The sequence below is a fragment of the Mustelus asterias genome, chromosome 21, assembly GCF_964213995.1.
Source record: "Mustelus asterias chromosome 21, sMusAst1.hap1.1, whole genome shotgun sequence".
In the NCBI taxonomy this organism is placed as follows: Eukaryota; Metazoa; Chordata; class Chondrichthyes; order Carcharhiniformes; family Triakidae; genus Mustelus; species Mustelus asterias.
This window is the reverse complement of record NC_135821.1, coordinates 38,230,323-38,253,469: the sequence shown is the minus strand read 5'-3', so window position 1 is coordinate 38,253,469 and position 23,147 is coordinate 38,230,323. Positions and strand designations below refer to the sequence as shown.

Sequence of the window (23,147 nt, the reverse complement as noted above, 5' to 3'; positions counted from 1 at the left end):
CTTATGGGCAATTAATTTTAAGCCATTTGAAAACAGTTCACATGCAAGCAGAATATTAATGCTGAGAAAGTGTACAATTATATGATTTTGATCATGTCACTGGGTAATCAGAACACACTAATCAGAGGCAAGACAATTCCCCATGTGAGTGGGAAGTAGAATTAAACAAGGATTGATTTGTGCAGTGATATAGGGGAGTGAGTGAGTGTGGTAAGGGTGGAACGGGGTGAAGAGAAAGGCAACTCTCATTCATTTTGTAGAAATTATTCTAATGTTAATAAAACTAAATATTTGCTTTTTAAAACTTAGTCCTAGCCTTTGGATTCCTTGTCCTGTTTCGAGGTCAGTGAGGTAATATGGTGCTTCACCACAGTCTGAGCATTCTGCTGTCAAACAACCTAGCAACCAACTCAAATGGTAAGCATCATAAGCCTAGCAAGACAACTTGATTCTATTGAATTTAGATCTTTCACAACTGCAACATAGTAAATGTGATTTCAAAGACTGGCACAAAAGAGCAACATGCAACTTGGGGAAAATAAAGTGCATGAGTAACAGCATTCATTAACAAAAATATGACTAAACAGTCAATTATATTTTTGCAAAGGTTTGTAAATCAGGATTGGAAGTTGAGGTTTCATTCAGTAATCCTATAAGAGACATGCAGAAATGTAAAAGCCAAATACAAGCACTTCCAGAAAGTTAGAATTCCAGAGAGCCTGGTACATACATAATGGGTTTGGATTTCAATTTTAAAACATTTCACATTTACGCTGATGAGAAGTTGAATATAGATGACAGAAGCCACGTAAACAGCATGCTTTGAGAAGGTGATCAGCGTAGTTGCAAACAGCACATTTAGGAGCAGCGGGTTATTGGGAGTGGCTACAGAGTCTAATTCAATTTGTCACTTGGAGGAATCAAGGATAATCAGGTCGATATAGAATGCTAAAATATAATTGAAAGGCAATTGATTCAGTACAGCACTGTGGGTGTATCACATGGACTGTAGCAGTTTAAGGCAGCAGGTCACCACCACCACCTTCTCAAGGACAGTTAGGGGTGGACAATAAATGATGGCCAAGCCAGCAACATCCCATGAATCCAAATCAAAAAAAGCTTCTTGCTTATTTATTTTGTTGTTAATATTCGTAATATGGCACAATCAGCTATTTTCCCAGATTCTGGAGATCCAAGGCCAAACAATGACAGGGTTGCAAACTGTGATTAAATGTATTCCTGGAGATTTCAACACACGTCTTATCCCCACACTCCAGCCATCTATTGGCCAACATATCTATCCTCAGGACATACTGCCTTCCTACGCCAATTGAAAAGCAAAAAAAACTCATTACCCAATTGGATGATGCTTGACTATCAGCCAAGCAAACTTTTACCCATTTTCAATATTTTTACATATGCAAAAAGAAAAGTTCACAGAAAATGATAAAGAAGCAATGATCTGTTTTAATGCCCTGATGATTTTTCTCCAGGGCTGCACACAATCCTAGAGATTGATCTTCAATTCGTGGAAACTCCAGGCCAATCCTAATGACAATGTGAAACTGTGTCACCTACATCATCCATTAGCAATGTTTAAATATTTGCTCATGTTTTTATTTTACGAGAAGGTAATAACCATTACTAATCTAATGTAATTGAGGGTGGTCACAAGAGCCAAAAGCCCATCATCTAAATTCCACGATTATGTTAAGTCTTCAATCATTCCATGGTATCTTACCTTCTGGGCTTAGTTTTGTACGAGGAATGTGTGGTGCTAATGCAACTTTATATTCATACTGCAGGATAAAAAGTGCATTACTGTGTTTTACAAAGTAATTTGCATGCGATTTACAGCTCACAATTTGCATATAACTAATGTGCAAGAAATGCCAAGTTGGCTGGATCTATTTCATTCACAGGTGGCTGTGGGTCTCATGTACGTTGTACAAGCCCACGAGATACAAGGAATTTCATACGCCTCAGTAAATCACTGATTATTCACTTTGAATACATCAGTGTTTAAAAATGCATCCGGTTTAAAAAGAATCCTCTGCATTCGGATACATTGACTTTGCAGAGCAACAGGCCACTGGATAATACAGGAAACAAAAGAATTTGAATCATTTGAATAATGAAGATGGCGCCCAACATAGGCTGTAGCATTGTAGGATGCAGGGTCAGATACCACAACATCCAACACAGAGCAACATTTGTTGGGATACAGAGAGATCTGTATATAGCCACTTCTTGCTTCAAGTTTGGTGTCGATTATGGATCAAGTTCAGGTTTCGATCATTAGGCAATAAATAAAAACGTCTGCCAGACACAGTTAGGTCTTCATCACTACTGCATTCCATTATGAACAGAGTCCTAACTAAACTGAAGTCAGATGGCAATTCAAAATCTCTAGAGTGGGTGTGAAACTTTAAAACAGATGTTTTTTTTGCAAATTTACTTAAAAAAATTAATTTACCCAAATCCATCAGTATGGCTTTAACAAATAAAACTTCAGATTTTCCAATGTTTACCACACTGTTCAGCAACAAATATTCCATTAAATATATTTTGATATTTGAGCTATAAAATGACATCAGAAATAAACTCTTTCTACAAAGACTAAATTAATTGCACTTTCCAGGCCAGTAACATTGGAAAGAAAACTGCTGCTATTGCACATAAACTTAGCAAGAAAGGAATAACTTTAGGCAATTGGTTTAACTTTAGGCAATTGGTTTAAAATCGCTTCTCCAAATCAGAGTCTGCTCTTAATCCTGAATTTCTGCTTTGCTCGTAATATGGCTCAACTCAAAGTACTGGATGATTCATTTTGTTTACAGCACAAAACAGTTAGGGACAGTAGACAAATTTCTTTAGGCAACTAAATAGATTTAGAGCTTCCAAACAATAGTTCAGTGATACCACCTGCACCAGGGGACCAAACAAACACTGACACCGCAACTGAATACTTAATCCAATCACTGGTCTATTATTGCCAAAATTCAGGCAAAACATAAAGTGAAAGCATGACTATTGCTGTGAGAATATCTCCATTAATAATACTCAGAGTTGATCCTCCAATTCCAGTTTGATGATTGATCTCATTTTCCAAATCAGATTTTCAACATTCACACCTTTCCTTCTATCTCTGATTGATGGGATGCTGCATTGTTTCACATACCTTTCCACTCCTCAAAGAAAATGCACCAAAACAAGTCCTTCTTCCTTTCTCAGATCACAACATTAAGGTCACCCAACTATACTCATTTAGATTAAAATGCACTGTGCTGAACTATCAGCACCAACTATCCCCAGGTGACATACAGCATGGGCAGGCGCAGTTAAGGCACCTTCAACCTGAAAGTGCCTTAACACAGACTTCAGGAAACTACACCAACTGTGTCATGATCTTTGCATTTCCAACTTTAATCATTATGGCCTCTCTGACTGACAGTGCCATTGTATAACATTAGGAAGGGCTGTGTTTTGTGGCTGAGATCTCTTAAAACGGAGTTAAAACTGCTCAAACTTATTTCAGCTGGGGCCTTGGCAGCTAGGAGAAATAATTTGGGCTGACTCATTTCTGGCACCAAAGCTTTTTTTAAAAAAAGCTGTTAACTAACTGCACTAGAGTTCATTTTATATACTGCGGCGAGTTAAACTGAAGTGTTTTGAAATAGAACGTATTTTGCACAGATCTCCAGTCAACAGGAGCTGTTTAGTTTAGTTAAATGCTAAATACAAGTGAAGGAATTGTGTTTAACGCTGGACCAAACAGAAAGTGTTTTGTCGACTTACTTAAAATTGTGGCCAGTGACAGCACCACAATTCTTGATTACACCTTTCATTATCTTCAGTTTAATTCAAAAGCTTCTAAACGCCGAACGCAATTTGACAAAGATTGCAGCAGAAAACACAAGAAAAACAGGTTGTGATAAATATGCGCAATATTAATAAAAAAATACAAATTTTGACAACTATTAAAATCTAGATCTGCGTGATTTAGTAAACTTTTGCAAGTGGCCTCAGGACTCGTGTGTAACACTCAAATATTTCTCACTACATTCCTATAAATTCAATTCCCACATTCGTAATCCAAAGGGTTCTATTGTACATTTACGTGCAGCTTACAAGTGGAACCTGCATAACTAGCAACTTTACAGAGTTGACTAGTGTTAATTGGAAGCAGTTGGTTATTTAATATGCATGCAATTCAGAACCACACTGCATTAATGGGAGGACTGTACCACAGCAGTAAATGTGCAAAGAATGCTAAATCACCAATATATTAAATCATTAATTTGATAAATTCTCAATTGCTAAGTGCTGGAAACATTTGGAGACACAATGGGACATCCTTCAGAATTTTGGTAGAGTGACTGTTCTAATTTTGGGACACAGTAAGTTTTATATTGTTCCTTTCTCAGTGGAATGGTTTTGCCACTACGAGGAACTCATTGATTTCTTTGTGAAGATTGCATGCTCCAGTAGAGAGAAAATGCTATCTTCTTCTCCAGCCTCACTTGTGTTAAGTACAGCTGAACGCTCTAGTAAGACTGCCCAAAACATGTACCTCAACCCAAGCTCAGAACAGCTTTTCTTATGAACCAGTGCTGTATTGCCATTTCCCAAACCAGCCAACGCAAAGATTTCTCCGATAGAGATTTGCCAATTCGGGTCAAATAGTGCTCGATTGTGTCAAGATTAATTCTGCCATCTCACGTCCTTCATGAATAATTAGATGGAGATAGTTTGAACAATATTAGCAGCTCATTCCATTGCCCTGGACAGGATCCAAATCTAAATCTTAGAGACAGCATTGTAGCACATTGCATCAATCAACTTACTCAAATGCAGCAAGTCTTTTTTACTTTGCTTTGGAAAATGGGCCAGGTAGCATAGCACATTATAAAACAGTATGAGATGTTCACCAATTATAATCCAGGAAAAGAACTTAAGGACTAAAGTGACTTGATTCTTGTTTACATTTATATTATCTGAAGTGGGTAACTCCAATTATGGGTTGAAAATAAATTGTAGACTTACTACCACCTGATCATGTAAAAATATTTAGATCCAAGACTGAACGTAGACTCACTCAATGCTTTAGTGCTACAGCTCTGTGTTTGGTCACTAGGGGCTCTAAGTGAACTACAAAGGCTATAAAAAGCTTCTGGTGGCTGAGATCTGATGCTCCACCATGATTCTTTTCATTTCACTGATCCATCGGAACTTTCATCAGCATTTTCTGTAGGTCAAGAAAAAGCAGCTCCCAACCAGTAAACTGATCCAAACCCAGCTGGCCTGCAGGCTTGTGATCCGCCCAGTTACAGTGCAGCCAGTTCAGGAGAACCCTCAATGCAGCTTACTGTTCAATTCATTGAACAACAATAGGCTGCCCTTGCATCACACACTGATGTTTGCCATTCTTTTTGTAGAACGAATCCTGGCTCCCCAGCCTCCATTCTCCCTTTTTCTTGCTGAGACTCCAGATACAATCCAGGCCCAGCCAAACCTGTCAAGTCTGTTGTAAGCTTCGACTCCGAACTGCACCTGGAGAAGAATTCTCCTCCTTTTCAGTTTACACAAAGCATTTCTGGACCCATTTAACAGCAAAATGCTCGATATAAACGGCACTTCTGTGTAAAAGGGACCCTTTTTTAAAATCCTGCATAAGTAAAAGATGGAAATTTCTTTGAATATTAATCCAGAAAAACAGACGATTGAGCAACTTTACTTGGGGAAGCTGTTCAAGTCTATTTCTTCTTCCACCTTTTGCAGCAACGCCTGAATGTCATTCGCCTCTATACCAGACAGATTTGAAGGGGGCCCAGGACTCTCGAGAGAAAGAAATGTAGTCACATCCATATTGTTCAAGCCTGCTTGAGGATCTGTCTGCGACCGTTGCTGTGTGGCCTGACTGCTTTCCTCAGAGTCAGAGGGGAAAGTCTGAGACTGCAGCCGAGTTTGCTCCTGATTAGGGGGAATCTGGGAAGAACCGGCTTCCGGTGTTAGATTTTCCTTGCTGTTGGAGGCTTTTTCTTTGCTCGAATCACGGCAGGCACACTGGCACTGACAGGACTCCTCTTGTTTGATGATTATGACAGGAACACTCAATCCTATTTGCTGCACTGGGTTTCCTGGAAGAAAAAAAGAGAAATGGAACATGACACACATCTATCTACACAATCTGGCCCCCAAAAAGGCCAGAGTACACATATTGCAATTATATTACTCACTGGTTTGCCCAGTTGGAGGCTGGAGCTGAGAGGACAGTTTGTTGCAGTGTTGTTTGATTTTTAGATGACGTTTGAATCAGAATATAAAGATAGGGTGGGCGTGCAGTTAGAGATACAGATTAATGGAGCATGAACTTCAATTTTATGTCCAACCAGCCCCTCAGCTGTCACTCTCCAAAGTATTATTAAACAAGGTATGGCACCAAGCCACATCAGGAGATACTGGGTCAGAAGAGGTAGGTTGTGTGAGACTAAAAGGGGCAAAGTGAGATAAAGAGGAGAGGATTAGGGACAGAATTCCAGCACTTGGGGCAGAGGCAACTGAAGGCAAGGCCACCAATGGTAGCGTAATTAGAATTGGGAATACACAAGAGGCCAGAATTAGTGGATCACAGATCTGAGGGTTATGGGTTGGAGGAGATAACAGATGGGCAGGGGCAAGTTCATGGAGGGATCTGAAATCGAGGATGAAAATGTTAAACTCAAGCCATTTCTTGACTGAGACCCAATGTTTGAACAGGCACGGGGTGACAGGACTTGTGAGTTAAGACACAGACAGCAGATGTTTGGATGACCTCAGGTTTACCAAAAATGTGGGCTACCAGCCAGGAGTGCATTGAAATAGCCAGTCTCCTTACGGAAGCACGGATGAGGGTTTCAGCAGCAGGCGAGTTGAAAGGCAGATGTTATGGGGATGGAAATAAACAGTTGCAATGATGGTACTAATACAAAGTTGGATGTTCATCTCAAAGTTGAATTAAAGCTTGCAAACAGAATGGCTTAATCTCAGACATTTGTCATGGAGGGGTCAATGACCCACAGGTGGTAAATGCATAGCAACCCTGAGGGGTAAGCTGTACTCCTTTACCAATAGACAGAATTTGGTAGGTTTGCCGTAGCCACTCGAATCTCTATTTCCGTAAAAGAACCCGCCTGACTCATGCATCAGTCTTCTGTGGTGAGCAGGGAATGCAATCTCTTACGCCACTGCAGTCAGCATAAACGGAATATAGAGAAACAATTACTTTATCCAAGATCAAGTATGAACTCTGTTTATATTCCACTTCTGGCACCAACTATCCCAGTAATCTCATGAATTTTCAGCTCAGCCTGCTAATCACATCCAACAGATTTATCACATTACCAATACGTGTTCCAGAGGCAACCCAGGACCACAAGCCGAGCCCCGAGCAAGTCCACGGAATTCAGTCCTGTTTGTACCAATACTTCCTGTTCATTGAATTGAGGGCATCAAGTCACCCACAGTGTTGGACTGGACTTTTATGGTAGGGTTGGCAGCTCCCTTCCCTGAAGAATAGTAATGAGCCAGTTGGAGTTTTACAGTTATCTTTGAGCCCACAGGTGACCCGACTTTGAACCTTGTTGAGGACCTGTGGGTTGCGTCGTCCTCAGGACAATAAAAACTGCCTGGCCAGCGTAAAAAAATAAATAATTCTGAAGGTTTGGGAAAGAGGCTTTCATCCCTGATGAATAAATCCTAAATCAGAGCAAGTGATGCTAATTGTATCATAAATTTAGTCCATGAGGCCCATGAAGACAAAAGCTCACTTTGATGTATTCCATCTTATTATGAATTAATCAGCTCAATTGTTATGCCAACATTTAAAAGAAACATGGCAAATTGAAATAAAGCATAAAATCTTCAGTTACCTGTGTTGCCAGAGACTGGTATGGCTGTGGTAAAAAACACTTTTTCTACTTTAGGCCCCTGATGCTGTAATGAAAAAGACAGCTATTAGAACAAAACGAACTTCACCATTAATCACATCAGTTGCATAAAATGATAAATTTTGCCATCTAACAGCACTGAAGATAGCAGTGTTCACAGGATTACATCAAATTTATTATTCACTCTTGTAGTAAAGTAGCATTTTCAGACCTGTGACAACAGCAAAGGTCAGAGATACCAACGACAGTAAACTTTGCACATTGATTTTGTAAAATTGGCAGCTTTATAAAGACAGATGAATGTAAATGTTAACAAAAAAATACAAATTTTCTTCGAAATCCTCCACTTGATATATGGGCTAAATATGCTCGACTGACTGAAGCTGAGCAAGATCATTGTCGCCTTCACTGGTTGAAATAAAGAGCGAGCAGAAGTGCAGCACATGGGAGAAAGTGAAAGAAAGAAAACAAAGAACTTGAAGTTACACATCGCATTTCACAATCCCAGAATATCCTAAGGCACCTCACAGCCAACGAAGCAATTCAAAACATCACTGCTCAGTTAATTTACACAGCAAGATTCCGCAAAAGACAAAGTAAATAGCCAGATATGATGATTTTAAAATGCTCTCATTCTTTGAATGGGAAGGTATATAAATGAGAAAAGAGATCAGACTCCCTAGTGGTGACTATTTTGATGTTGTGACTGAACATTAATGAGTGAGGTTTCACTAATACCATGCTTTCTTTGCATACCTAACCTTGATGAGGCATTGCCTCCCCTAGACAAACTTGAGCTAGTCAGTATGCTTTAATTTCAAACCTTTTATTCAGAACTATTTACCAAGACCTCCAAGTGAGTGCACATGGCAATCAGGAGACAGATTCTGCTCCAAGCTGCCTTGGAGTCTCTGCCATCTGACTACAGATGTCACAGTTCCATTTTTAATATCATGGTTTCATTAACATATTCATAAACCCACAGTGACCGACCTCATCCATTTCCAGCATCGATTGCTGTTTTTAAATAAGAAAATGCCTCTTAAACACTAAAATATCAAGGGAGCTTTCAAACTTCACTATGTAATCTTTAGGCAGAGACATCTAGATAATGTGCGACAATTCATTTCTTTGACTCATTCGTATTTTGCATAGTATCTATTGCAGAGTTTTTTTAAAAATCTATGTGACTTTGGAAGCCCAGATGAGTTGCTGGGGGTTTCCAGGATCTTTTGTTCCCTGACTGGACTGCCTGTTGCAACAAGTCAATAAGAATGGTGTCTATGGAAGACTTGCCAAAGAACAACATGCAATGACCGAGTGAAAAGATTCTGGAAAGAATTAGGATTTCGGACTCATGGTTTCTCAGAATGAGCGTAAGCACTGTTCATCAGATGCACCTACTTGCATGATGAGAACATAATGCCTTCTGGGCGAAGACATTATCCTTGATACTAAAAGCACTGTTTTAAAACTTCTCTGTGGGGATCCAGTGAAATGAACAATCCCCCAGGGGTCCTCTGCAAATAGCAACGATTTCTAAGTGACAATGCATTTGTTACTCAAAGGAAATCAATGCCACTGCTGTAGCAAATGCTTTTATTTGCATTCAGCAATAGTGATGTGCTGATAAGCAAACACAGAAAAGCAAATATTTGAAGATTTTAAAATATTTCCAGGAGGAGGAACAAGGCAGGAAAGCAGGATTAAGGAGACAGTACCAGCGCAGGCTCAGGTGAGCCAAATGGCCTTGTGGGTTGCATTTTCTGTGATTTTTATCTTAATGATTTTGCAGACTTCCATCCTTCCCCCAAGCTCCTCTTACAGATATTGAGGGACCCTGACGACTTGGAGTTTTAAAAAAATGTTCAATTCAGCAGACTAAAAAAACATGCATGAAATTAGTCTAGAAATGTGTTTTGTCTGGAATAAACCCCGTGAATTATGATTATTACCGGCATAATTACTCTTTTACAAGGAAAACGAAAGGATCAAAAGTTATAGAAAGGTAAATAATGATCAAACGATTCACTAAATATTATGGCACCAGTCTTGAAGCAGCTACAGAAATATTTCCTTTGCAGTGAAATTGGCCAGGGGTATATAACAGCGAAAGCAAGATGCTTCTGCTCAATAGCTGACAGCAGTTAAATTTCTCTGCATGAGGAGTTTCCCTGTGGTTCTTCACTCAATGTGAGAGATTAAATAAAATAGCAAGCATCCGAGAGTACAAACTGCACAGTTTGCCGAAAGCAATCTTTCTTTCCATTCCATAGTTAGTTATGAGCACCAGCTCCACAACTCAACGGGAACAAACTTTCAAGTTATGCACCAATAAAACCACCCAACATCTTAAGCATGAAGGGCCCGTTAACCTGCCCGAGGCATTTTTCTACCAATCGCAGAATCCCTTCAGTGCAGAAGGAAACCATTTGGCCCATTGAGCCTGCACTGACAACAATTCCACCCAGACACCACATATTTACGCTGCTAGACCCCCCCGACTGTAGCAATTTTGCACAGCCAATCACCCTAACCTGCACATCTTTGGACTGTGTTTTTTGGGATTGGGGGGGGGGGGGGGGGGGGGGGGGGGGGGAAGAGACCGGAGCACCTGGGAGGAAACCCACGCAGACACAGGGAGAACGTGCAAACTCCACAGTGACCAGAGTTCAAAATTGAACCAGAGTCCCTGGCGCTGTCAGGCAGCAGTGCTCACCACTGTGCCACCGTCCTGCCCCATTCTATACCAAGTATAAAACATATAGAAGTATGGAACGTATAGAAGTACTATACCAAGTGTAGAACTTCTAAGTATTTGAATGGATATCAGACACCTGTATCATATTTAATTGATGACATTGATCAACATTTACATGTTGTTGTGCCCCAACATTGTACACTTTGGCATGTGTTGAATTACAATTGAAGTCAATAACAGTTGTTTTCTAGGAGAACTTTGCCATCCATTTCCCCAGCAAATTGCCATAGCAAACAATGAGAAAACAATGCGCCAACTGGTTAGCCACTACACTGTGATGTTAGTGGGGGATAAATGTTGGCTAGAATACTGGGAGAAGGCCTTTCTTATCCATCATGACAACTGTACGTCACCAGTTTGTTGTGCTGCATGATCCTTGAAGATTCAAAACCTCAGATTTGCTACAGCGCAAGAGGTGGTACTTGGCCCAGTATTTGCACAGACTCTCTGAAAGTACAGTTCGCTTAGTGCCATTCTCTCGGCTTCTCCCTGCAACCTTATATTATTTTTCAGGTAACAGTCTAATTCTCTTTCAAATGCTTCAACTGAAAAGCTACCTCCACCACTCTCTCTGGCAGTACATTCCAGATGCTAACCACTTGCTACATGAGAAAGTATTTTCTCATGTGACTTTTGTTTCTTTTGCCAATTATTTTAAATCGGTGTCCTTTTGTTCTCAACCCTTTCACAAGTGGAGAAAATTTCTCACTATCTACTCTGTCCAGACCCCTTGTGATTTTGAATACCTCTATCAAATCTCCTCCCAGCCTTTCCTTCTTCTCCTAACTTCTCCAATCTATCTTCATAAGTGAAACTCCTTATCCCTGAAATCAATCTTGTGAATCTTTTCTGTAATCCCTCCAATGCCTTCACATCCTGCAGTGGACAGAGCTGGATGCAATATTCCAGCTGAGATTGAGCTCATCATGACGTTCAACACAACCTCCTTGCTCTGGTATTCAATGCCCGAATTAAAAAGCCTTCCATATTGAATGCTTTATTAACCGCTTTCTCAACCTGTCCAGCCACCTTCAATGACACCCAGGTCCCTCTATTTCTGCACCACCTTCAGAACTGTGTCCATTATTTTACATCATCTCTCCCTGTTCTTTCTACCAAAACGAATCACCTCATATTCCTCTGGATTGAGCTTCATCTGTCACCTGTCCACCCATTCCATCGATTTGTCTATGTTCTTTTAAGTTCCACACTACCCTCTTCATAGTTGACAATGCTTCATATCATCCCCAAATTTTGAAATTCTCTGGGTCATTAAAATACATCAGGGGCGGCACGGTAGCACAGTGGTTAGCACTGCTGCTTCACAGCTCCAGGGACCTGGGTTCGATTCCCGGCTTAGGTCACTGTGTGTGTGGAGTTTGCACATTCTCCTCGTGTTTGCGTGGGTTTCCTCCGGGTGCTCCGGTTTCCTCCCACATTCCAAAGATGTGCGGATTAGGTTGATTGGCCATGATTAAATTGCCCTTAGTGTCCTGGGATGCATAGGTTAGAACAAAGAACAAAGAACAATACAGCACAGGAACAGGCCCTTCGGCCCCCCAAGCCCGCGCCGCTCCCCGGTCCAGGATTGAATCCTGAATCCAGGATCCCCGCCCAATTTTCCAGCCTATCTACATACCAATATCCTATCCACCGAGCTGTCCCTCACAGCTACGATGCTTTGTTCATTACAACCTATTAACTTACCCCCACCCCCCCATTCCAGACCATGTGATCTCCAGGGAGAGGCGAAAACCCAGAGTGAAAAACCCCAGGGCCAATATGGGGAAAAAAAATCTGGGAAATTCCTCTCCGACCCCCTGAGGCGATCGAAACGAGTCCAGGAGATCACAATGGCCCCGATCGGAAAATGCTTCCCAACCCTAGTCATTTCCACTTCCACGAACACCATATGAATTCCCTGCCCCCGAGACAGGTTCCCAACTATCCGCAGTCTCACTCTGTACTGGCACCAGCAAGATGATCATAGAATGAAGCCTTGAAACGAGAAACCAGGAACAATTAGCCCGCGCCGCTCCCTGGTCCAAACTAGACCACTCTTTTGTATCCCTCCATTCCCATTCCGTTCATATAGCTGTCTAGATAAGTCTTAAACGTTCCCAGTGTGTCCGCCTCCACCACCTTGCCCGGCAACACATTCCAGGCCCCCACGACCCTCTGTGTAAAATATGTCCTTCTGATATCTGTGTTAAACCTCCCCCCCTTCACCTTGAACCTATGACCCCTCGTGAACGTCACCACCGACCCGGGGAAAAGCTTCCCACCGTTCACCCTATCTATGCCTTTCATAATTTTATACACCTCTATTAAGTCTCCCCTCATCCTCCGTCTTTCCAAGGAGAACAACCCCAGTTTCCCCAATCTCTCCTCATAACCAAGCCCCTCCATACCAGGCAACATCCTGGTAAACCTCCTCTGTACTCTCTCCAAAGCCTCCACGTCCTTCTGGTAGTGTGGTGACCAGAACTGGACGCAGTATTCCAAATGCGGCCGAACCAACGTTCTATACATCTGCAACATCAGACCCCAACTTTTATACTCTATGCCCCGTCCTATAAAGGCAAGCATGCCATATGCCTTCTTCACCACCTTCTCCACCTGTGACGTCACCTTCAAAGATCTGTGGACTTGCACACCCAGGTCCCTCTGCGTCTCTACACCCTTTATGGTTCTTCCATTTATCGTGTAGCTCCTCCCTACATTATTCCCACCAAAATGCATCACTTCGCATTTATCAGGATTGAACTCCATCTGCCATTTCCTTGCCCAAATTTCCAGCCTATCTATATCCTTCTGTAGCCTCTGACAATGTTCCTCACTATCTGCAAGTCCTGCCAGTTTTGTGTCGTCCGCAAACTTACTGATCACCCCAGTTACTCCTTCTTCCAGATCATTTATATAAATCACAAACAGCAGAGGTCCCAATACAGAGCCCTGCGGTACACCACTAGTCACAGGCCTCCAGCCGGAAAAAGACCCTTCCACTACCACCCTCTGTCTTCTATGACCAAGTAAGAAGTTTAACAACACCAGGTTAAAGTCCAACAGGTTTATTTGGTAGCAAAAGCCACACAAGCTTTCGAGGCTCTGAGCCCCTTCTTCAGGTGAGTGGGAATTCTGTTCACAAACAGAACTTATAAAGACACAGACTCAATTTACATGAATAATGGTTGGAATGCGAATACTTACAACTAATCCAGTCTTTAAGAAACAAAACAATGGGAGTGGAGAGAGCATCAAGACAGGCTAAAAAGATGTGTATTGTCTCCAGACAAGACAGCCAGTGAAACTCTGCAGGTCCACGCAACTGTGGGAGTTACAAATAGTGTGACATGAACCCAATATCCCGGTTGAGGCCGTCCTCGTGTGTGCGGAACTTGGCTATCAGTTTCTGCTCAGCGACTCTGCGCTGTCGTGTGTCGCGAAGGCCGCCTTGGAGAACGCTTACCCGAATATCAGAGTCCGAATGCCCGTGACCGCTGAAGTGCTCCCCAACAGGAAGAGAACAGTCTTGCCTGGTGATTGTCGAGCGGTGTTCATTCATCCGTTGTCGCAGCGTCTGCATAGTTTCCCCAATGTACCATGCCTCGGGACATCCTTTCTTGCCAAATTTCCAGCCTATCTATATCCTTCTGTAGCCTCTGACAATGTTCCTCACTATCTGCAAGTCCTGCCAGTTTTGTGTCGTCCGCAAACTTACTGATCACCCCAGTTACTCCTTCTTCCAGATCATTTATATAAATCACAAACAGCAGAGGTCCCAATACAGAGCCCTGCGGTACACCACTAGTCAAAATACACATCTTTTTAGCCTGTCTTGATGCTCTCTCCACTCCCATTGTTTTGTTTCTTAAAGACTGGATTAGTTGTAAGTATTCGCATTCCAACCATTATTCATGTAAATTGAGTCTGTGTCTTTATAAGTTCTGTTTGTGAACAGAATTCCCACTCACCTGAAGAAGGGGCTCAGAGCCTCGAAAGCTTGTGTGGCTTTTGCTACCAAATAAACCTGTTGGACTTTAACCTGGTGTTGTTAAACTTCTTACTGTGTTTACCCCAGTCCAACGCCGGCATCTCCACTTCTATGACCAAGCCAGTTCTCCACCCATCTAGCCACCTCCCCCTTTATCCCATGGGATCCAACCTTTTTCACTAGCCTACCATGAGGGACTTTGTCAAATGCTTTACTAAAGTCCATATAGACAACATCCACAGCCCTTCCTTCGTCAACCATTTTGGTCACTTCTTCAAAAAACACCACCAGGTTAGTGAGGCATGACCTCCCTCTCACAAAACCATGTTGACTATCGTTAATGAGTTTATTCCTTTCTAAATGCGCATACATCCTATCTTTAAGAATCTTCTCCAACAACTTCCCCACCACGGACGTCAAGCTCACCGGCCTATAATTACCCGGGTTATCCTTCCTACCCTTCTTAAATAACGGGACCACATTGGCTATCCTCCAATCCTCTGGGACCTCACCTGTGTCCAGTGACGAGACAAAGATTTGCGTCAGAGGCCCAACGATTTCACCTCTCGTCTCCCTGAGCAGCCTTGGATAGATTCCATCAGGCCCTGGGGATTTGTCAGTCTTTATATTCTCTAACAAACCTAACACTTCCTCCTTTGTAATGGAAATTTTCTCCAACGGTTCAACACTCCCCTCCGAGACACTCCCAGTCAACACATCCCTCTCCTTAGTGAATACCGACGCAAAGTATTCATTTAGGATCTCCCCTACCTCTTTGGGCTCCAAGCATAAGTCCCCACTTTTGTCCCTGAGAGGTCCGATTTTTTCCCTAACAACCCTTTTGTTCCTAACGTATGAATAAAATGCCTTGGGATTCTCCTTAATCCTGTCTGCCAAGAACATTTCGTGACCCCTTTTTGCTCTTCTAATTCCCCGTTTGAGTATTTGCCTACTTTCATTATACTCCTCCAGAGCTCCCTCCGTTTTTAGCTGCTTGGACCTAACATACGCCTCTCTTTTCCTTTTGACCAGTCCCTCAATTTCCCTGGTTATCCACGGTTCTCTAATCCTACCCTTCCTATCCTTCTTTTTTACAGGCACATGCTTGTCCTGTAGCCCTAACAACCGTTCCTTAAAAGACTGCCACATACCAGATGTGGATTTACCCTCAAACAGCCTCTCCCAATCAAGAGCTGCCAATTTCTGCCTGATCCCAATAAAGTTAGCCTTCCCCCAATCCAACACCTTACCCTTGGGACACCACTCATCCTTTTCCATCACTATCCTAAAGCTAACAGAATTGTGGTCACTATTTGCCACATGTTCCCCAACCAAAACTTTGAAGACCTGACCGGGCTCATTCCCCAGCACCAGGTCCAGTATAGCCCCCTCTCTAGTTGGGCTGTCCACATATTGTTCCAACGAACCCTCCTGTACACATTTTACAAATGCCTCACCATCCACCCTGCCCTCAGCGATTTCCAGTCTATACCAGGGAAATTGAAGTCTCCCACTACAACAACCCTATATTTCCTGCACCTATCCAGTATCTCCTGACATATCCATTCTTCCACTTCCCTTGGGCTGTTGGGGGGCCTGTAGTACACCCCCAACATAGTGACTGCGCCTTTCCTGTTTCTAAGCTCCACCCAGAGTGACTCGCTACACGACTCCTCCGAATTGTCCTCCCTCTGCACCGCTGTAATATGCTCTCCAACCAATACCGCTACTCCCCCACCTCTTTTGGCCCCTCCTCTGTCTCGCCTAAAACACTTGTACCCTGGAATATTCAGCTGCCAGTCCTGTCCCTCTTTCAACCAAGTCTCTGTCACCACAACCACATCCAAATTCCTCGTGCGCATTAAGGCCCCAAGTTCGTCTGTTTTACCTGCTACGCTCCTTGCATTGAAGTATAAGCACTCCAGACCCCCAGGCTCAGTGAGGTCGTCCTCCCCCAGAGTGCTCTTCTTCTTTGCCAGCCTTGTCCCAGCCCCAAGCTCGTCCCCAGCCACCACACTTATAGACCTAATAGTTTGATCCCCACCCCCCTGCCATACTAGTTTAAACCCCCCCGAACTGCATTAGCAAAGCTCCCAGCCAGGATATTTGTGCCCTTCCAACTTAGTTGTGACCCCTCCCTCTTGTACAGGTGCCATCCTCTCCTGAAAACCTCCCATTGGTCTATGAAAATAAAGCCCTCCCTCCTGGACCAGTCCTTTAGCCAGGCATTCATTTGAACCAACTCCCTATTCTTATCCTCACTGGCACGAGGCATTGGGAGCAGCCCAGAGATGGCCACCCTAGTGACCCTACTTTTTAACCTATTTCCCAACTCCCTGAATTGCTCTCTTAGGACCCCCCTACTCTTCCTATCTACGTCATTTCCACCAATATGTATAATGACATCCGTTTCTTTATCTTCCCCTTTTAAAATGCCTCCTATCCGCTCGGAGACATCCGTGACCCCAGCACCAGGTAGGCAGACTACCATCCTGGAGTCCCGTTCGCCCCCACAGAATCGCCTGTCTGTCCCTCTAACTGACGCATCCCCCACCACTATCGCTCTCTTAACCCCTCTCTTCCCTTTCCGGGCCACAGAGCCTGACTGTGTGCCAGTGACCTGGTCACTGTGTCTTACCCCTGGAGAGGCACACTCCTCCACACTATCTAAAACAATGTACCTGTTTTGGAGTGGGACAACCACAGGTGACCCTTCTTCTAACTGTCCACTCCCCTCCCCTCTCACACCTGTCACCAAGCCCTTCCTATTTTGAGACACCTCTGGAGACCTCCCTTGTACTTTACCCTTCTGCCCTTTACTCCTCCTAACTGTGAACCACGTGTCATTCTCCCGATGCCCCGGTGTAACTAGTTGCCTATAACTGCTGTCAATTTTTCTCCCATGTTCCCTGACTCGGCTAAGGTCAGCGATCTGCAGCTCCAGTTCCCTAACACGGTCCCTCAAGAGCTGCAGTTCCACGCACCTGGCACATATGTGAACCTCTGGGAAGCTAGGTGTTTGCAGGAACTCCCACATCCCACATCGGAAGCACTGCACTGGCCGATCACTCATACCTGCCCTTATCCTTTATAGGGTTGGGTAAAAAATAACTAGCCTTGCCTTGCCCTTTTAGCCCAAGCCCTGTGAGCCAAAGCCCTTATAATGCACACTCTGCTACCCACTCACTCCACTGCCCGCTGTATAGTGCAGACGGCTTTTTATGCTCCCGACGAACCCCCCAAGTAACTGCCTTTTATACTAAGACTCAACCTCCCAGAATCCCCTTCAGCTGACCTCACTTCCTCAATTCAAAACCCTGAAAAAAGCCCGCGAAATATACTAGGAATACCCTTAAATGAATAAATGAATAATTAAATCACTTCTTAGCTTACTCTCAGCACTCCTGCTAAGACTCTCTCCCCCACTCTCACTCCAGTTAAACAAAGAGGGATTAGCGGGTAAATATGTAAGGATATGGGGGTAGGACCTGGGTGGGATTGTGGTCGGTGCAGACTCGATGGGCCGAATGGCCTCTTTCTGTACTGTAGGGTTTCTATGAAAAGCAAGGGTCCCAACAGTGATCCCTGGGGAACTCCACAAGTCGTACTCCAGCCTGAAAAACACCCAACTACTTGCTGTTTCCTGTCGCTCAGCCAATTTTGTATCTATGCGTTACTGTCCCTTTTATTCCGAGCTATAATTTTGCTCACAAGTTTGTATGGTACTGTACTAAATGCCTTTTGGAGGTCCATGTATACCACATCAACAGCACTGATCCCATCAACCCTGTTACCTCGTCAAAAACCATAGCAAGTTAAACAGGATTTTTCCTTAAGAAATCCATGTTGATTTTCCTTAATTAACCTACATTTGTCCACATGGTCATTAATTTTGTCCTGAGTTATTGTTTCTAGAAGTTGCCCCACCACCAAACTTCAACTGACTGGCCTGTTGGGCTTGTCGTTACATACTTTTTGAACAAGGGTGCAACATTTGCAATTCTCCAGTCCTCTGGCACCACCCATATCTAAGGAAGACTGGAAAATTATGGTCAGTGTCTAGGCACTTTCCATTTTCACTTACCTCCGTATCTTTGGATGCATGTCATCTGGTCCTGGTGCCTAAGTATTGACAGCCTATCCACCTCATCAATTTAAACCCTTCTAGTGTCTGAATTACCTCCTCTTTCACCATGGCCTGGATAGCATCTTCTTCCTTGGTAAAGACAGATGCAAAGTATTCATTTAATACCTCACCTATGCCCTCTGCCACTATGCGTAAAATCTCCTTTTTTGGTCCTTGAAGGGCCCTACTCTCTTTATCACCCTCTTACTATTTCTATGCCTAAGACAGGCTTTGAGATTCCCTTTTTCATATTAGCTGACAGTTTCTTTTCATCCACCCTCTTTGCTTCTATTATTTGCTTTTGCAGCCCGGTTCTCAATTGCATTTCCCACCTGACATCTATGCTAAGCGCACTCTTTATTCTCTCTCTTTTTATCAACCAAGGAACTTTGGATTTGTTTGCCCTACTTTCCCTTTTGAGGAAATATAAACTGATTGCACCCAAGCTCTCACTCTTCTTTGAAGGCAGCTTATTGTTCAGCTTCTATTTTTCCTGCCAACTTTTGACTCCAATTTATTCCACCCAGATTCGTTCTTTCCCCAATGAAGTTGGCAATCCCTCAGTTAATTATTCTTATGTTAAATTGTTCTGTGTCCTTTTCCATAGTCAGCCTAAACTTTATGATACAATGATCACCGTTGCCTAAATGTTCTCCTACTGACACTTAATCCACTTGGGCCCACCTCACCCCAAGAATCAGGTCCCACAACACTTCCCATCTCAGAATGGAAAAATAATGCTGTGAAAAATGTTCCCAAACACATTCTAGAAATGCTTTTCCTTCTGTGCTACTTCACACTACTTCTATTCGGACAATTAAAATCCCCCATTATAACTATTCTAATTTTTGCACCTCTGTCATTTCCTTGAAAACCTGTTCCCCCGCATCCATAATGATATACATTCGAATGTTGAAGGGACCACTCATGCACAGTAGGTTCTGGGATGGTGCTTATCAGCACACGTGTTGACTGTCACACAACCAAAAAATTTGGTTAAACTATACATACTCACCATTTTCTCAGTGTTTTGCTGAACAGTGCTGGCTCCATTAATTATCCATTGTAGATTCTGGTCTGCCATTACAATGCTGGGCTGTAGAATAGTGGTACTCTGTGACGGTGTAATTGTTATACCAGAAGTGTTTGTACCTAAAGGCACATTTTGTACCATGGATGGCATTGACTCTGTGCTACCAGATGATGGTAGACCATTGCTCGACAAAGTTGGAAGTCCTTGAGTTGGTGGTTGAGTTGTTGGGGTAGGTTGAATGAATTCTTGCTGACTGGTTGAGAACTGTGTCATCGCTGGGACAGGCACTTGAGATGTCTGCAAAATGCTGGTGGGATTCCCAAATGCTGTTTGGTGTGCAGTGGTAGCCAAAGCATCCAATGAAGTGGAGAGGGGGGCTGTTGCTTGCTGGGAATGGTTCTCAACATTTGACATGGTTTGAAGTGGGATGGGAAACGATAACAGCGATCCAGAATCTCCTAGAGCAGTATTAACAATGGCTGCAGGCTGAGCATCACTGCCATATGTTCCAGGTATTCCAATTATCCCATCTGAGGAGATAAGACAGCATTTTTTCATTGAAATAAGTTTCTATAAAATCACAACTACAGCTTAAAAGGGAACTTTCAAGTCTATTTTGCAACTGTGATTTTATTCCTTTTTACCATCTCAAATCTCCAAATAGTCGAGCAATAAGAAACACAGCTGTAAACACATTAGGGATCTGATGTATTCTCTTCAATTACCAGCCAGAAATAGCAAGCTTGCACCGAACAAAGGAACAAGTAAAGCATTTCTAAATAGACCATTTCCCCACTAAACTGAATTAAAGATTTAAGCAATGTCTAAAATTTTACTGCTTTGAGTGAATATTTCTAGTAATTAATTCTTTATTACTCAAAGGAAAAAACGATCCTTAGACAAATTTATTGAATCAATTTTAAATCATAAAAATGACAGATGTGGCACAAGTCCAAAAACCAATATTCACATTCCAATATCTCAAAGGTATTGAAGCAACTCTACAAGGGGAACTGGGTCAAATCTAAGGTTGAAGGTATCGGAAGCAATTTTTTCATGTGAAAATTGCCATTTGCCTTTTCTTACACTGTTGGGTGATCAGCTGAAGAGGAATTTGGAGTCTCACTTACTTTTGCCTCCTACTCTGTGCCAGGTAGACCTTGTGTGGGTATTTGGAGGAGGGGAAGAAGAGACAGATTTCACTAAAATGATGCACTATACTCTCTTGTTCAAAAGCCTTCAATTGATTCTCCATGATGTACCATTATATATCTCCATGATAATGTGCATTTAAACACATGATGGGCAAGAAATGCTGGCCTAGCCAGCAACACCCACATTCTGTGAAAGATTAAACATAAAAACTTCAGTGCTCGCTCCCTCTATGGACAGGAAGATACCCTAAATATTAAAATACAAATCGAGAAATCTGCTCTTATTTCCAGTACTGTATGTCATCTGGAAATGAGGATCTACGTTCTTCACTTGCTCCATAATTAATCTTGACTACATGACTACACAACTCCCACTCTATTTTTCGAGTTATCCTCTTCCTCCCCATAGGCAAAGCTTGTGCTAATACACTTCCACACAGGCAATGACAGCCCTTCAGTATGTCAATCAACCGCTTTCTAGCGTGCTCTAATGAGTTATTCCAACCTTGGAGATAAGCACAGCCCGATCCTGTCCTTATTAAGCCTTCATACATGTTTACTAGCACAAGTAAACTGAGCAATTAAGAGAAGCAGAAAGTCTGGCAGATTTCCCTCACCCGTCCACCTGTCCAGGAATAGAAGCTAATCATAGTGCCTGACCATGACCTCGACTCAGACGAAGCAACTCTATACAGATGAGATCAAACCCAAACACTTGTGTAGATTTCAACAATAAAAATCCTTGTTTTTTTCCCTCCCGACTCCTCTTCCTATACGCCACCCTCACACCCCCACACATGCCCCTTTCCCTTCATGTGCGAGCTCGCCCCATTTTACTGTTGCGCATGTGCTCTCTCGTTGCTCGCCCACCCCTCTCCCCCACCACCAACACCATCAACTCCCCCAGCCCCACACACTCCCCCGTATCCACCGCCTCCCCACACATCTCCACCAGCCCTTCCTCCCCCCACACGTGCCTGAGGCCCAAACACACCTGCTCTCGCACACATCTCGCCATCTCCCGATGCTGTCTCCATCCTCAGGATAAATCCTCGCTGTTGTACACGGGCTTTTCCATCGAGTAAACAACGAGATGCGATAAATCAAATGGTCCAATCAGAGAAGAGGCTATTCAGTACTGGATGCTGACAGTCACCTATTAGCATCCAGTACTCGAAGAGGCCTTGCTCGGATTGGCCCATTGCATTGCTGTAAATTATTACTGAAATTGGTCAGTTGCGACTTTTGAATGGTATTTGTCGGTCATGTGACGGCCACTTGCTCCACCGATTCGCTGGAGACCCTCCACAGACCCCCAGGGGTCTGCAGAACTCAGTCTGGGAACCCCTGTGGTACAGGATGCTTAAGCAATCTAAGACACTTGTGTCAATACTGCTCTTTATGTGGTTAAGAGGTGGACAAGAACTGCCCGTGAGGGTTGCAATCCTTTATATTATCCCCAACATCTATCACCTGGCTTTCAACTGCTGTATTCCATTCAGCTGTGGAGTACAATGGCCATTCAGGAAGAATACACCTCGAGTCATCCTACCCTCTCCTGACTCAGTTTGGCCAATTTAAAATAAATGTGTAGTGGTCTATTTAGTATATTTTGCTGTTTTAATATATAATGTGAAAACCTATCCATTATCAAAAACCATTAGTACATACACTTTAACATTAAATTGCTTGACACTCCATTTCCAAGCAGGTGGTTACAACTCCAAATCACCATGTAGTCAAAATTTAATATTCCTGTAACGGGGAGCAACTGTGTGTAACTGTAGTTACTTGCCCCCCCACCCAGACAAATGGTTCCTAGAGAAATTGTTTTTTTTAAAAAATCACAGGAAATACTAGAAACGTACAGTTATTTTTAGCTGAGGTGAGTAGACCTGCATTATTAATACTGGAAGTCAACTGCAATACAGAAAAGAGAGCGTATTCATACCTGTCTGTTGAGAGCCATCATGACTGGTGCAGTTATCAGTATTGTTAAACATCGATTCAAAGATACTTTCTGCTGAAATAGTGCTTAGGTCCCGTCCTTGAGTCTAACAGAGGAAACAAAACAGGAATTAATGGCAGGTAAAATCGGCATGTGGTGGCAGCAGAAGAGAGAAGTGCTTCAACATTTCTGATTTCTAACGA

General features: G+C 42.9%; 1 protein-coding gene across 1 annotated transcript in view; it reads right to left on the bottom strand.

Moving 5' to 3' along the window:
* Positions 1 to 1,115: 1,115 nt before the first annotated feature.
* The window catches only part of mtf1 (metal-regulatory transcription factor 1), a 94,460-nt gene continuing 72,428 nt past the window's right edge, over positions 1,116 to 23,147 (bottom strand). Inside the window, exons 8-11 of the mRNA XM_078237772.1 lie at positions 22,948 to 23,050; positions 19,825 to 20,372; positions 7,911 to 7,974; positions 1,116 to 6,140 (exon numbers count right to left, since the gene is read on the bottom strand). Coding sequence (XP_078093898.1) covers positions 5,734 to 6,140; positions 7,911 to 7,974; positions 19,825 to 20,372; positions 22,948 to 23,050 — 1,122 coding nt within the window. The 3' untranslated portion in view covers positions 1,116 to 5,733. The remainder of the gene's footprint in view (positions 6,141 to 7,910; positions 7,975 to 19,824; positions 20,373 to 22,947; positions 23,051 to 23,147) is intronic.